This window comes from Artibeus jamaicensis, unplaced genomic scaffold (assembly GCF_021234435.1).
Source record: "Artibeus jamaicensis isolate MK-2021 breed Jamaican fruit bat unplaced genomic scaffold, CSHL_Jam_final contig_457, whole genome shotgun sequence".
Classification (NCBI taxonomy): domain Eukaryota; kingdom Metazoa; phylum Chordata; class Mammalia; order Chiroptera; family Phyllostomidae; genus Artibeus; species Artibeus jamaicensis.
The window spans coordinates 1,420,859-1,435,928 of NW_026521840.1; the positions used below are offsets into that span (position 1 = coordinate 1,420,859).

Genomic DNA, 15,070 nt, shown 5'->3' on the forward strand with positions numbered 1-15,070 from the left:
TCCTCACATTGCTGGGTTGGAATCTTGGCTGTACCAGTTAATAGCTCTGTGGCCTTGGGAGAGAGTAACTTTACCTCTCTAAGACTTGATTTTCTCACTTTTTGCAAAGGACCATTGATACCTGACTGTTTTCTAAAATTGTCTGTGAGATTTAAATGATATAATGGATATTGTTAGCACAGTGTCCTCTTGAAAACCTCATGTAAATGTTACTTAGTATTATTGTCAGAGAGTAAGTTTTTTCCCATTGGGCTGTTCTTTCCTAGTTCTCATATTTTCTTTGGATTTCCTTTTTCAGCAATCAATGGCTTTGTATTTGGGAACTTACCAGAGCTGAACATGTGTGCACAGAAGCGTGTGGCTTGGCACTTGTTTGGCATGGGCAATGAAGTAGATATCCACACAGCTTTCTTCCATGGACAAATGCTGACCATCCGGGGCCACCGCACTGATGTGGCTCACATCTTTCCAGCCACCTTTGTGACTGCTGAGATGGTGCCCCAGAAACTTGGCACCTGGTTAATTAGCTGTCAAGTGAATAGTCACTTGAGAGGTGAGATCCACCACCTCTGACCCTTGAGGTATGGGAGGGTGGTGGCAATATGGTCATCAGGAATGTGGCATTCTGGATAGGTCTTTCAGGTGAGACAACAAGGAAAAAAGGATGAAAAACTAGACTAATATTCTGGGGACCCATATTCTTTCCTGGCTCAGCCATTAACTTGAACGGTGACTTCAGCCACATCTCTCTGGGTTTTATCTTCATCTGTAACATAAGGTGGTACAGGGATTGATGATTAATAAGGGGACTTTTAAGCTGATATATATAATTTGCTCAGAGTCCTAAGGACTTAAGACCTGAAGTTATTTGTAGCTTATTGAACAGGAGTAAAGGAGAGATTAGTTTAAAAAGTATAAGTTTTCTGCAGGCGATCATGGAGTACTGTGGGCAAGTGCTGACACTCTAGTTGGGACCCAACAGAAATATGGGTAGAAGATGATTTTCATAGGTAGAATGGTTAAAGTAATGGTGCAGTGCATTAAAGAGCATCAAGGGAGAAGAGGAACATATGAGACAATGGAAAGAGCACTAGATAAGTAATTAGATGGTTTCAGTTGTCGTCTCAGCTCCATGAAAAACTCACTGTAATAACTAGAAAAGTCCCTTTCCATTTCTAGGAATCATCTGCCACATTTATAAAATGGGAAATTTGGTCTACATAGTCTCTAAGATCCTCTTCATCTGTCACTTTCTAGAATTTGTTAATATATGGCAAATTAGATGGATGTCAGGAAACTGATATGAGTATGTGAAAATGGATTTGATTAGGCAAGGAGTTATAGACTGGTAGATCATGAGTCTAGGTGGTAGGTTTTCCCTAGTAGGGACCCATTACCCATGATCCATCATCCAGGATCTGCCCTCAGCCCCAGAGGTGATTGGGTGAGTATGAATCCCGATGGAGATTAGAAATGCAGCACATTAGTAGAACAAATAGAGGCTTAAAGCCAGATAAGCCTGTTCCACCAGTGGCTTAGTTAGCGTTCGTAAGTCATATCACTTCTCTGAGCTTTTGTTTCTTCAGCGAATGATTGTAAAAACAATTCCTACCTCATAAACTTATAATAAGGTTTTAGAAAGATAATATGATTTTGAGTCTTAAAGACCAGGAGAATCTTGAGACCAAACTATATGAGAATAAAATGAGCATTCAAGTTTGCAGTTGAAAGATAGGAAGTTAAGTCTCAATTGCTCTACTGACTAGCTGTGTTATCTTGAGCAAGTTACTTAACCTCTCTAATCCTGAGTTTTTTTTTCAACTGGGAAAGAAGGCATTAAAAGTCTGTTTCCAAAAAAGTCTGTTTCATAGGGTGGTTATGAGGATTGAAACAGATAACATATGTAAAGCACCTGACACAGGGCCTGGGCTATATACTTATTCAATAAAAATCAATATCTTTTCCTCATCCTTTTTTGTATCTCAGATTTCTGATTTATAATTTTAAATCTCTTTGAGATTTTATGAGACTCAAATAAGATAATTATCTGAATGAGCTCTGTAACATGTCAAGCAAATATAAGACAATATCATCATTACCACTATAACTCAATGTTACATTTTCTCACATTTTGAAGATACTACTTAGAATGTACATTTTCAAAACAGTCCTAAACCTGAAGCTTCATCTCCGTGTATAGGAGATGTTTCATTATTTGGGGAAATTCCCTCTTTAAAATTACTTATTTCTCTTTTTATTTTTAAATTTGATGCTCCCACCAACCTGGTGTGGTATATTCTAGTGTCCTCATTTACAAAACAAGGGTTAAACTTTACATCTAGAAATTGACTTGCCTAAGGTCTAATACACCCTGATAAAGTATGGACTTGTACTCAGATATTCAGACTTCATCCTCTGTGATATTTGTATAGTGTAAGTTTTTTGCAAAGGAATGAACATATGGTAAATGTATCAGTGGTGTTCAGCAGGTAGAAGTACTTTAATTTCCACCTGGACTCCCTTCCTTTCAGTCAGGTTCTTAAGGAGTGAGAAAAGATGGCTTATTTGGAGGTAGGGGTAAAGAGTCTAGTGGAGGGTGCGAGGATGAGACTCTAGGAAGAGGAAGGTGGGTTGTCTGGATCAAAGATTTGTTTGTTGAAATGGGGCCAACCATGATGCTCTTTCTCCAGATGGCATGCAAGCACTCTACGAGGTCAAGTCTTGCTCTGTGGTCCCTGCAGTGAACCAACTAACAGGAAAAGTCCGGCAGTACTTCATCGAGGCCCATGAGATTCAGTGGGACTACGGCCCAACGGGTCATGATGGGAGTACTGGGAAAGATTTGAGGGAGCCAGGCAGGTAAGATGCAGTACGCTTCTTTCCCCTACTGGTTTCAGTCCTAAACACTACTACTCCCTCTCAGAAATCTCTCACTTTCATTTAGGGGTCACAATCATTGTCTGACTGGAGTTAAATAGCACAACTGTTAACTAAATTCTTTTGGCCCCCTGGACAGCTTGTTTTTGGGGAGCTACAAAGCTTTTTATAGTGTTATGTCATATCCACAGCAAAAGGCCCTAGCAGTGTTTGAGATTGTTTCTGCTATAATCCCAAGACATATTCAGAAAAGTAGGCCTTTTCTTGTGGGACCAGATCCATTGAAATGCCATTTTTCCAACTCTTCTTTATTTTACTCATTATTTACCTCCTTGCACCTTCCTTTCTTTTTTGTAGTCTGAAGGATGCATTTAAGCAGGAGTGTAAAAAGGACTCTGAGAAATGTAGGAAGGAGAAGCAACTTACCTTGTGGCCATTCCATAACCATCATTTTGGAGGAATTTATCCAAATTCTCCTGCTTCTCAATAGAGCAGGTTAGTTCCCTATTCAGTTGCTAGGCCTTAAGTTATACCTGCTCACTGACATATCAGTGTTTCTAGGTTTTTACAGAAGAGGCAGTTGGTAGAGGACTATGAGAGTTTGGGGGACTGTCCTAAGGCACCAAATCATGTTTACTCTTCTGGCAAAAAAAATAATGCAATGAATCTGCAGAAAACAGGAAAGTATGTACTTGGGCCTCAGCATGACTTCTGGAATATCTAACCAGGTTTTCTGAGTGAGTGGGTTTTCATTTTGGAATTAAGGATATTCTTAATGAAGGGGAGAAAGAATCTTGAGTACCTGAAGATGATTAAGGACAAATGTAAGTCTATACATCTCAGAAGAGCAGGACTGATGCTAATGTCTGGAACTCACAAGCAAGAAGATTTCATCCTACTATAAAAAAAATGACTGTAATCAGCCCTGGCTGGTGTAGCTCAGTGGATTGAGTGTGGGCCTGTGAACCAGACAATGGCGGTTTGATTCCCAGTCAGGGCACATGCCTGGGTTGCAGGCCGGTTCCCTGCAGGCCAGTTCCCAGCAGGGGACACACGAAAGGCAACCATACATTGATGTTTCTCTCCCTCTCTCCTTCCCTTCCCCTCTAAAGATAAATAAATAAATCTTAAAAAAATAACTGTAATCATTAAAAGTATCCAACAGTAAGAGGGATTGCTCTCTCTGAAAATGAGTCCCCTAAACCTGGAAAGGCTGAAGGAGAAGCTGTATATTCTTTGTTAGTGGTGTCACCTCCAATGGGTGGAAGCTAAACTGGATGATCTCTGAGGTCTTTCCTAATCATAAATTTCCATAACTTGATGAGACCAAGAGTCATATTGGAGTCTGTTTGATACACAATTAAATCATGTGACATTTGCCTCCTTATATGACAGTGGCCCAGATAAATTCTTCCAGAAGTGCTCCAGCCGAATTGGGGGCACTTACTGGAAAGTCCGTTATGAAGCCTTCCAAGATGAAACATTCCAAGAAAAGGTACAGCTGGAGGAAGATGAGCACCTTGGAATCCTGGGTGAGGAATCCTTAACTTATGAAATTAATTGACTAGAGCCATAATAACTGGGGAGGACTTAGAAACTAGAGCCTGGGGCAGCTCAGAGGCACACTCTAGACCTGCATTTCTCAAAGTGAGTACCAATAGATGAGTGTTTTGTGCAAAAGGGTTATGTTTTTGAAATGTATCTGTTACATTTGGGTTATTCAATTTGTTGGTATACAGTTGCTCATAGTACTCTCTTATAATCTTTTCTTTCTGTAGGATTGGTAGTAATGTCCCCACTTTCATCTCTGATTTTATTAATTTGAGTTTTATCCCTTTTTTTCTTAGTCTATCTAGCTAAAGATTTGTCAGTATGCCCTGGCTGGTGTGGCTCAGTGGACTGAGTGCTGGCCTGCGAACCAAAGGGTCGCTGGTTTGATTCCCGGTCACAGTACATGCCTGGGGTGCAGGCCAGGTCCCCAGTAGGGGGCACATGAGAAGCAACCACACATTAATGTTTCTTTCCCTCTCTTTCTGTCTCCCTCTCTCCTCTCAATAAATAAATAAATAAATAATTTAAAAAATGGATTTGTCAATTTTTGTTGATCTTTTTGAAGAACCAACTTTTGGTTTTATTGATTTTCTTTATTGTTTTCTAATTCTCTATTTCATATATCATTATATATTTTCTTCTTTCTATTAGCTTTGGGTTTAGTTTGGTTTTTTTTTTCCTGGTTTATGCACTTGTAAAATTAGGTTGTTGATTTGAGATCTTTCTTTCTTTTTAATGTAAGTGTTCATAGCTATAAATTTTCCTGTTAGCAGTACTTTCACTGCTTCTCATGTTTTGGTATGTTATGTTTTCATTTTCATCTGCCTGTATATATTTTCTAATTTTCTGTGTGATTCTTTCTTTGATCCATTGGTTCTTTAAAAATTGTGTTGTTCCCTCTCCATTTCTGGGCTACTGTATTCATGACTGTCATGATGGTGCTCAGGAGAGGAGACTCAGGAGAGTCTGAGACCTGGGCAGTTGATTCTGAGGTTTCTACTGAAGTTAAGGGCTAGAAGAGAAAACAATCCAAAATGAGACTGTGGAAAACGAAGGGCTCCTTTCTATGTCATTTTTGATTTAAACAGACTGACAGGAAGTCATCAGCAGGAATATTAGGAAACAATATGTTAAACACTAGGGCAGAAGATGGTAGGGGATGTCCACAGAGCTTCCTCTGGAGGTCTTTAAATATGGCAGAAAAAAAAAACAGCAAAAAAATTGTGTTGTTTAATTTCCACAATTTTTATTAATAAATTATCAATTTAATTTTTTATTAATTTCAAACTTTATTCCATTCAGCTGACGAAGATAATTTAGATGATATCTTTTTAAATCTATTGAGGTAAGCCTCATGTGCACATTTGTCACATGTGCACTTGAGAGGAATATGTATTCCTCTCAACATATATTGAAAGGAATATCTGTTGTTGTATGGTACAATGTTTTCTATATGTTAGACCTAGTTGGTTTATTGTGTTATTTAAGTCTCCTATTTATTTACTCATCTTCTGTCTGGTTGTTTTATCCATTATTATAAGTGGCATATTGGTCCCAGTCTTGATTAGAGGGGAAGCATTAGGTGTGGACATTGAGTAGAAACCATTCCAGAAACTCTGAACTGGGGTTACAGTCAGCAGAAATCCTCAGGTTGTCTTGCTATTTCTGGTTGGTCTCAAAAGCGACCTATTCTAGTTAGAGATGGTAGGTAGAGGAGCAAAAATCCAGTGGTCATGGCTAGGCTAGTTAGTCCAGGGCCTTGATAGAAGATATAATAATTTTATATGTTCAAAATCTACTTAGAATTGAGGCAAGCTTGGATATTTAGATGGGTCCTTTGAGGAAATGCAACTGTGGACACTGGGGCAATAAAAGCAGGAGAAATAGAATTGGACTTGACGGTGATGTAGTAGCACCTCAGCCCTAGCTTTAGGTCCTGCCTGTGTTCCTAACCATTTGAATTTGAGATCAGTTCCACCTTTCTGAGCTGCAGTTTCTTCATCTGTAAAATGAAAATATCCCCTGCCCTGTATACCTTGGAATGATATTTCAGGATCAAAATGAGATAACAGATTTTAATGTGTTTTTCATGGCTATAAATTTTGATGTACTTGGAAGGGATTATTCTTATTGTAAAGAAAGAAGTTTCCTATCTTTTTCACATTCCTTTTCTTTCCCTTCCTTTTTTCTATTTCCATCATCCTTTGTCATGCCTGTTCTCATTTCCATTGTTTCTCCTTCCCATTTAACAGGGCCTGTAATCAGGGCTGAGGTGGGTGACACCATCCAGGTGATGTTCTACAATCGTGCCTCCCAGCCATTCAGTATACAGCCTCATGGGGTGTTTTATGAGAAAGACTACGAGGGAACTATGTACAATGATGGTGAGCAGGCAGGGTCTCCAACTAATGTGGGTTGCAGGTAATAGAAGGTAGGTCTAGAGGAAAAATAAATACAGAGTGAAGGAGGGAAAAGGAGGCAGAATTAATAGGCATGTATGGATATTGTTGAATAAATGTATGATATTATAGCAAGGCAGAGCTGGACTCAATAAAAGATATATTTTAAATATTTTCTGATTATAAAAATAACAAATATGTATTATGAATTTTGAAAATGTGAAAATGATAAAATAACTAAAATCATCCATAGATAAATTGCCATTATATTTTGATATACCTTTAAATATTTTTCTGTGCTTATAAAAATCTATATAATTGCCCTGGCTGGTGTAGCTCGGTGGATTGAGCATGGGGCCTGCGAACCAAAGGATCACGATTTGATTCCCAGTCAGGGCACATGCCTAGGTTGCAAGCCAGTTCTCAGCAGGGGCCAGTTCCCAGCAGGGGACACCTGAGAAGAAACCATACATTGATATTTCTCTCCCTCTCTCCCTTCCCTTCTAAAGATAAATAAAATCTAAAAAATAAATAAATAAAAAATAAAAAATCTATATATTTATAGATTTGAGATCATATTGTTTGTACACTTTTATGTCATATTTTCAGTTACCATTATATTTTGTCCATTTTTCCATCCCACAATGATACTATAAATCTTTTAATGACTATTTAATACTCCATCCATGGATTTACTGTAATATATTTACCTTATCCTCTTGTTTATACATGTAATTTTTAAATTATTTTATAATTAAATAAAATTATTTAATTATAAATAAATTATATATATTTCTTTCTGCTGTAGATCCCATAAGAGATACAAATACAATATTGTAAATCATTTGATGCATGAAATTAATACATACATATGGTTTGGATTACTATATCAGGAGGGAAATAGAAATGAGATTATTGAGTAATTAGTTTCTTGTTTGCTCTGAAAATATTACTAACAGATGCTAATCCAAAACCAAAATATCAAACATAATAAAATCATAAAGAGCAAAGTTACAAATCTGTACTGAAAGAACATCCTACAAGGCAACTGGTCTAGTCCACTTAAGAAGTCAATGTCACAGGGAAAAAAATTAAGGAGACACCACCAAGGGCAACATGCAAACCTTGTCTGATCCTGTTTATTAAAAAGTAGTCTTAAGGGACATTTTGGAGATATTTAAAAAATTTTTACTATAGACTGGATATTAGTGATATTAGGGTATTTTTTAGGTGTGATAATGTTATTGTGGTAATACAGGAAATGCTTACTGATTGTTTGGAAATAGAATGTCATGATGCTTGCATATTACTTCCAAATGATTTAGCAAAAGCAAACAAACAAAAACTGTGTTTATTTATGTGTAGATATACATACATATAAATGTAGATGAATTAAAAAATGCAAAATGTTAACAATCAACTCCAGGTGGTAGGGTGATTATTATACTAACTTTCACATTTTTTCTGTATGTTTGAAAATTTAAAGAGTTAGGAACAATGAGTAAATAGATAAATTAATACCATGCCTCCAGCCTGAGGAAAATTTTTTTCATTCTCTAAAGCCGTACTCAAAAGGTAACTCCTTATGTATAATTTGTTTAATCACCCAAGCCCAGAATGATGATACCTTCTTCTGAACCACTCAAAGATGAAATGGTCCCAACTCTGGAAATTTTTAAGCAGAGGTAGGGCTATAAAAGCAGATAAATGTATGTTTTCAAGTGAGGGGTATTCCAAATAAGTATAAAACACCCTTTTATTCCTCTAGGTCTTATGAGTTTGAAAAAGTTTGGGGAAGTTAAAATTTCTCCTGTTCATATAACAAGGTTTGGCAGAACTAGGAACCAAACTCTAGTGTCTTGACTCTTACCCAGGATTCTTTTAAATATTCAATATTCCTTGTTATTGTTCCTGCTGCTACTCCAAAATGCCTTTGTCATTTATGATCTTTACCTCACTCTTTGGAGTTGATGATCTTTATTCTAATCCATATAAGTAATGAATTTCATGTTTTCCCTGCAGGCTCACCCCATCCTGGTTTGGTGGCCAAGCCCTTTGAGAAAGTAACATATCGATGGACAGTACCCCCCCATGCAGGCCCCAGTGCTCAGGATCCTGCCTGTCTCACCTGGATGTACTTTTCTGCTGTAGATCCCATAAGAGATACAAATTCTGGTCTGGTGGGCCCTCTACTAGTGTGCAAGGCTGGTGCTTTGGGTGCAGATAGCAAACAGGTATTGCCAAGGTTTCTGGCTGGAAAGTCTGTTGGGAGGAAGATGAGGCAGGGTTGCCAAATAGGAGTTAAGCATGGAACTAGATTCTAGAGGTGAGAGAATAGAAAAAAATAATCAAGCTATTGAATCAGAATTTAGTTGGTGACTTCAAGCTATTTTACATGTTATTCTTTCACTCACTAACACACATCATACTTAGTCTTTGATCCTTTCTATTTTTTAGCCTCAGTATCCCCTAGTCCTTGCTCCAAATTCCTAAATCTTTAGTATTTGCTAGTCTTCTTTTAGATACACCCCACCATTTCTAGCTGTGTAGTCTTGCTGGATTACACAGTTTTCTCTCTTCTTCAGTTTCTTCATCTATAGTAAAGGGTTAACAGTGGAAGAAGATATCTTGGGTATCTGTAAGGATTAATTATAATAATCCATATAAAATGCTTAACACAGTGTCTGGTACATAATAATAACTCAGTAAATGTTAGTAGTAGTAATAATAATTAATAGCATATTAACAATTATAATTACTTTGTCTCTTATTTTCAAAGCCCCCCAGAGCCCTCCCCCTGATCTCCTAGCTACCTTTTACTACTTCTCCCCAGGAGAATATAGGCTCTCTTTTATCACATTCTGTATTTTTTCCATAACCTACATCTTGTGCTTCGTTCCTGCTCCCTTCTGTACACTCCTCACTTCCAGTCTTTTCACTTTATTCTGATCTCCTTCACCCACCTATTATTTTAGTTTACCTGAAGAAAAACTGCCAAGTAACAACTGCAGTTCTAGTCAGGAGATATGAGCTTGGGTCTGTGTCTGGAACAGGAAATGGGAAAAAATCAAGGATCATTGGGTGTGGAGCATCTGAGTCTACAGCTGCTGAAACTTGTCATTTTTCCCTCTCTTCTCCCATACTGGGCATACAGAAAGGGGTGGATAAAGAATTCTTTCTCCTTTTTACTGTATTGGATGAGAACAAGAGCTGGTACAGCAATGCCAATCAAGAAGCTGCTATGTTGGATTCTCGACTACTCTCAGAGGATGTCATGGGTTTCCAAGACTCCAATCGGATGCATGGTATGGGGAGTGAGTGCTTTTGTTCTGAGCTACAACTGAGAGGATATAAGTAAACTTGAACCTTAATTGTGACCCATCTCTGAAAATATTGATTCTACTGGTAAGCTATACCCGAGAGATTAGCTAGATTGAGGGATTAAACCTGACAAGAGATCTTATACTTAGCACTTTCTCGGGCTGTTTCCTGTGTTACACAGGATCAGAGGCACTGTATAAAAGTACTGTGAAGTGAGGATTCCCCAGAAGAAATCCACTATAGACTGAGAAGAGTAAGCTGTGATGACAATTTTCCAGGCTTATATCCTTCTCCTTTTTCTTCCATTGTGCTTGCTCCACAACTTCATGCTTCAGCAAAATGGGACTATTTTCCCCTGTATGGATGTCCTTTGTACATTTCTAATTTCATGCTTTTGCAACGCTTTGCCCTGAAGTTCAAACCCCACTGCTTACATCTTTGCCCATAGTCTGGGGAAATTTTTTTCATTCTCTAAAGCTGTACTCAAAAGGTAACTCCAATTTTTTTTATGACTTGAACCCAGGATGATGACACCTTCTGAGCTATTACACTATTGCATATCTATTAAACTATTTTAATAGCAAGTTTCATATACCCACCTATATTTTAGTTAATTGTTACATTTGTTTTTTACTTCTGCTAAACTGTAATATCCTTAAAGGTGAGTATGGTTTGTTTCTTATCTTTGTATCCTCTACAATGTCTAGTACACAGTAAATGATTATGAACAAAGGAACTACCAATCAATGAGTAGGTGGGCAGATGAGTGAATGAATACAAAGACATGGTCCCAGTTTTCAAGGACCTCTCATCATTTTGCAGTGAGATGAAACTAACACCCATAAAACAATATAAAAGAGCCCAAGGCATACTATAATTAAATGCTAAATTGTGTAGAACAGATTTTAAGTGACATTTTAAGAGTTCAAAGGAGGAGAACATTAATGAGGAACAATGCAATTAAAGGATTTCTGGAAGAAGGGAGTGCTTGAACTAGGTCTTGAAGGCTGAATAGATTTGCAATCAGACATTGTAGGTAAGTGAAGCAGAATCAGAAGGTTAGCAATGTTCTCATCAGCATTTCAGGGTATTACCAAATAGGGTTACTCATTAAAGCTAATTCCAGTGGATGTGGGAACATTGAAAACAGGCAAGCTTCAAGCAGGCCTCTCTATATATTTTGAGGGGAGTATAGAAGGTGCGAAGGAATGAGGAACAAGTGTTTTGTCTTTTGGCTCCATCTCTTGGTACTTCTTACAAGTCAGTTACGTGAGCTGGAAAAACTAAAACCATCTTGCAAACCAAGTTCATTCCAGTTTGAATTTATGGAACACCTGATTAGTATTGGGTAACATATTAAGTACTTAGCTATACATATACAGAAAAAAATGTTCTTCCTCTTAGGTCAATCTAGTGGGGGAGATAGATCTGTAAATAAATCACTGGCTCCTGTGGTAAGTCATATGGCAGAATTTTGTTGAGAAAAAGTTTTATGGAAACCAGAGACAGGATAATTACTGTTGCACTGGGGAGGTAACATTTAAGTTGGAGCATGATGGATGGATGAGTAGCAGTTTTCTGTGGAGAGAGACCAGAGGGAAAGTACAATATATTGCAGTGCAAGGGAGAGAATGTGCAGTCAACAAGTGTCCAATAAGCCTTTGGGCATACAGAGGTGAGTAGAGCTCACAGGATAATTGTGTGTGAGAAGAAGTTGGAGGATGGACTGAAGGTAGGGGTACCAGGAATGAGGCTTTTGCAGGAGTTCAGGCCAGAGATGGTGAGGGCTAGAGCCAGAGCAGTAGTAACATAGAAGAAAAGAGGACATAGTTTGAAAACAGAATATGAAAACTTGGAGAACCCCAACACTTTACAGAGGGATGGATAATGAGAAAAAGATGAAAGAACAATCAAACAGGTTGTAAGAGAAAAAGGAAAATGTGGTGCTACAGAAGCCAAGGAAGGAGAGTTTCAAGACTGTGGGAATAAGAGAGGTTAGTACTTTTGTATATGTGTGAAGGGGTTGTAGTAGTGGAGAGTAGTTCAGTTTTTCAAGGATGTGAAGTGTAGTGGAAGAGGATCAGTAGATGAGGCCAGAAAGGCTGGTTGGGCCCTCATCTCAAAGGGGCAGATCTTCATGAGTAGAACTAAAATGACTTAGGGGAGAGGGCAGAGGAGTTGTGGATGACTCAGAAATTTAAAGTTTTTTTTTTTTATAGTGCAGAGGTGATTCCATGCTGCTGGCCGGTGCCCGAGTAGCCTGGTTTCATCTCCCTGTCCTGTCTTGTGTTTTTGTTTTCCAGCTATTAATGGGTTTCTATTCTCTAACCTGCCCAGGCTGGACATGTGCAAAGGTGACACAGTGGCCTGGCACTTGCTCGGCCTGGGCACAGAGAGTGATGTGCATAGTGTCATGTTCCAGGGCAACACTGTGCAGCTTCAGGGCATGAGAAAGAGTGCTGCCATGCTCTTTCCTCACACCTTTGCCATGGCCATCATGCAGCCTGACAACCCCGGTAAGTACCTTAGCAGCTGGCCCTGTGCTGAGAGGCTTTGTTGGGCATGGGGCTTGGTGAGGGGGGCTGGTGAAAAGAAAAGAAGGTTCTTGTGGAGGGTATTTAGGAAATTTTCAAATCACAGTTGCCTTCTCCCTCCTCAATATGCAGTCCATGTGGTGGTTATTTGGATTATCATCTTGGCTGTAGGCAAATTAGAGTGAAATACTAAGGAAGCTCTTTCTGGAACAACATTTGAGAAATAAGGATGCTGCCTGGGGTCAGGAGGGTGGTAGAGGGCACTGGGAGAGATTAACCAAAGAACACGTGCATATATGCATGGTCCATGGACACAGACAACAATGTGGTGAAGGCCATGGAGAAAAGTGGGGGCTGGGTGAAGGAGGGCAAAGGTGGGAATTGGGAGACATCTGTAACAATGTGAACAATAAAAGGGACAATTTTTATACATGCAGAGGGTGGACTTGGCCATGTAACTCCTTATTCATCTAGAGATTTCATACAGTTCTTTGGTGCAGGGAGGTCCATCAGATGTACCTATAAGCACTTCCAACTCTGGTATTCTGTGAGGATTTCTGCAAAATCTGGTTGGGAATTAGGTGGGGGTTAGCTGTAACCATTTTAGACCAAGAATCAGAGCACAGAAACTTCTAGTCTAGGCTCTTTCAGTAACTTGCTGTTTAACTTTGGTCTAATCACTCCTCTCTCTGTGGAATGATTTCTTTCTCTCTCTGTCCATCCCATTCCCTCCTTCCCCTTTCTTTCCTCTTTTTCTCCCTCTATGCCTTCTCCCTCTCTCTCTCTCTCTGTGTCTCTCCATTTCCTTCTCTCGTTCTCTTTCACTAAGGAATTTGACTTGAATGTTTCTTCAGATTCCATCTACATTTAACATTTAATAATGCAGCAATAATTTGATTTTGCAGTTCCTAAGGTATATACTTTTTCTAGGCAGTAGATGGCAATAGTATTTATAAGGAAAATCTGTCAGTTACATGCATTTCCCACTAAACTTTATTTTAGTTCTGTAGATTCCACTTGTATTTGAAAAAAAAATCCCCAAGCAAAACAAGTCTCCTTGGCAATTTATTAATTTCATCCTGGCACTGGGTTCAATAGGCATTTGACATAAAGCTGGTCTCCACAGACATCTGGGTTCTCATTTTTGCTCATCTACCTTGGGTATTTTTTTTTGGTCTGGGAGAGAATTTAGCAAATTAAAAACAGTAGTTAATAGAGCTGGAAGAAACAACAGAAACAAGTGCTTTTAGTGAGGCCTGTGAGGAACTTCTAAATAAAGACCTTTCTCTTGAACCTTGGTCCCAAAGCCAAATCCTAGGCTTAATTTCCTTCCTAGAAAATTAGGCAGGCTCTGCAGCCATGTCTATGTGCCTCCCCAGGGCTTGCTCTTACTTTGGATGAGTGAAATTATTTTTTGCCACACTGAGACCCAAGCATGGTGGTCTTAGATTGCTTAAAAACATTCTGATCTGGTATGGGGAGGAGAAGATGCGAATAGGTTTATAAGAGTAAAAGCTTGAAAAGTTATGCTTTGTCAGGATTCCAAAGTTTTCTTACCAGCAAAAGTCAGAATTTATCTTACCATTGCATTTTCCAGACCTTTCAAACTCTTTCTGCTTTCTGAAGAGTTCTCGAGTCATAGAATGTTGGAAATGGTAGAACCCCTTTAAGATAATCTTTATAAAAAAAGATTTTATTTACTTATTTTTAGAGAGGGGAATGAGGGAGAGAGGAAGAAAAACATTAGTGTGTGGTTGCCTCTCACACGCCTCCTACTGGGGACCTGGCCTGCAGCCTAGGCATGTACCCTGACTAGGAATTGAACCAGTGACCCCTTCATTTGCAGGCCAGTGCTCAATCCATTGAGCCACTCCAGCCATAGACCTTTAAGATAATTAATTCACTTATTTTATTAATGGGAGGAAGAGACAGAGACCTGAAAAGGGAAAATGCTTTGTTCAGATTAGACATGTTGGCTCTATTTTTCTTCATTTTCTTCTTACCCATTCTTCATCAACTCCTACTGATTCTTCCTTCTAGATGATATATTGAATCTGAGGTTTCCTTCATTCTTCTCCTGGGGGCTTGCTCTCTGATTGAGACTGAGAGAGATCATTGTGAGTAGCTCTCTAAAGACAGGGCAAAAGTACTCAGTTAATGGAAAAGCCAGGATCAGAATATTGCTTTAGGATTCTAGAAAAAGGAATAGTGATGGAGATTGTTAAATATACATATGTAATAGTGCAACTTTTTGGATTACTTAAATACATCACCAGAGAGATTGAAGATGCTGCGTGCTGGGGGCTCACAATTATGTTTAACAAAATAGAGAAACAAGTACTCAGAAAAAACTCAGCGAACTGTTCAGAGTGTTTCAGTTGTGTGGGT

The 15,070-nt window shown here is 38.7% G+C and overlaps 1 protein-coding gene across 3 annotated transcripts in view; it reads left to right on the plus strand.

Moving 5' to 3' along the window:
- HEPH (hephaestin) overlaps positions 1–15,070 on the plus strand; it is a 75,574-nt gene that overhangs the window by 11,994 nt on the left and 48,510 nt on the right. For all 3 annotated transcript variants that reach the window (XM_053666510.1, XM_037135619.2, XM_037135620.2), the window contains 7 exons: positions 299–553; positions 2,691–2,859; positions 4,273–4,409; positions 6,681–6,812; positions 8,850–9,061; positions 9,982–10,132; positions 12,452–12,664. In XM_053666510.1, coding sequence (XP_053522485.1) covers positions 299–553; positions 2,691–2,859; positions 4,273–4,409; positions 6,681–6,812; positions 8,850–9,061; positions 9,982–10,132; positions 12,452–12,664 — 1,269 coding nt within the window. The remainder of the gene's footprint in view (positions 1–298; positions 554–2,690; positions 2,860–4,272; positions 4,410–6,680; positions 6,813–8,849; positions 9,062–9,981; positions 10,133–12,451; positions 12,665–15,070) is intronic.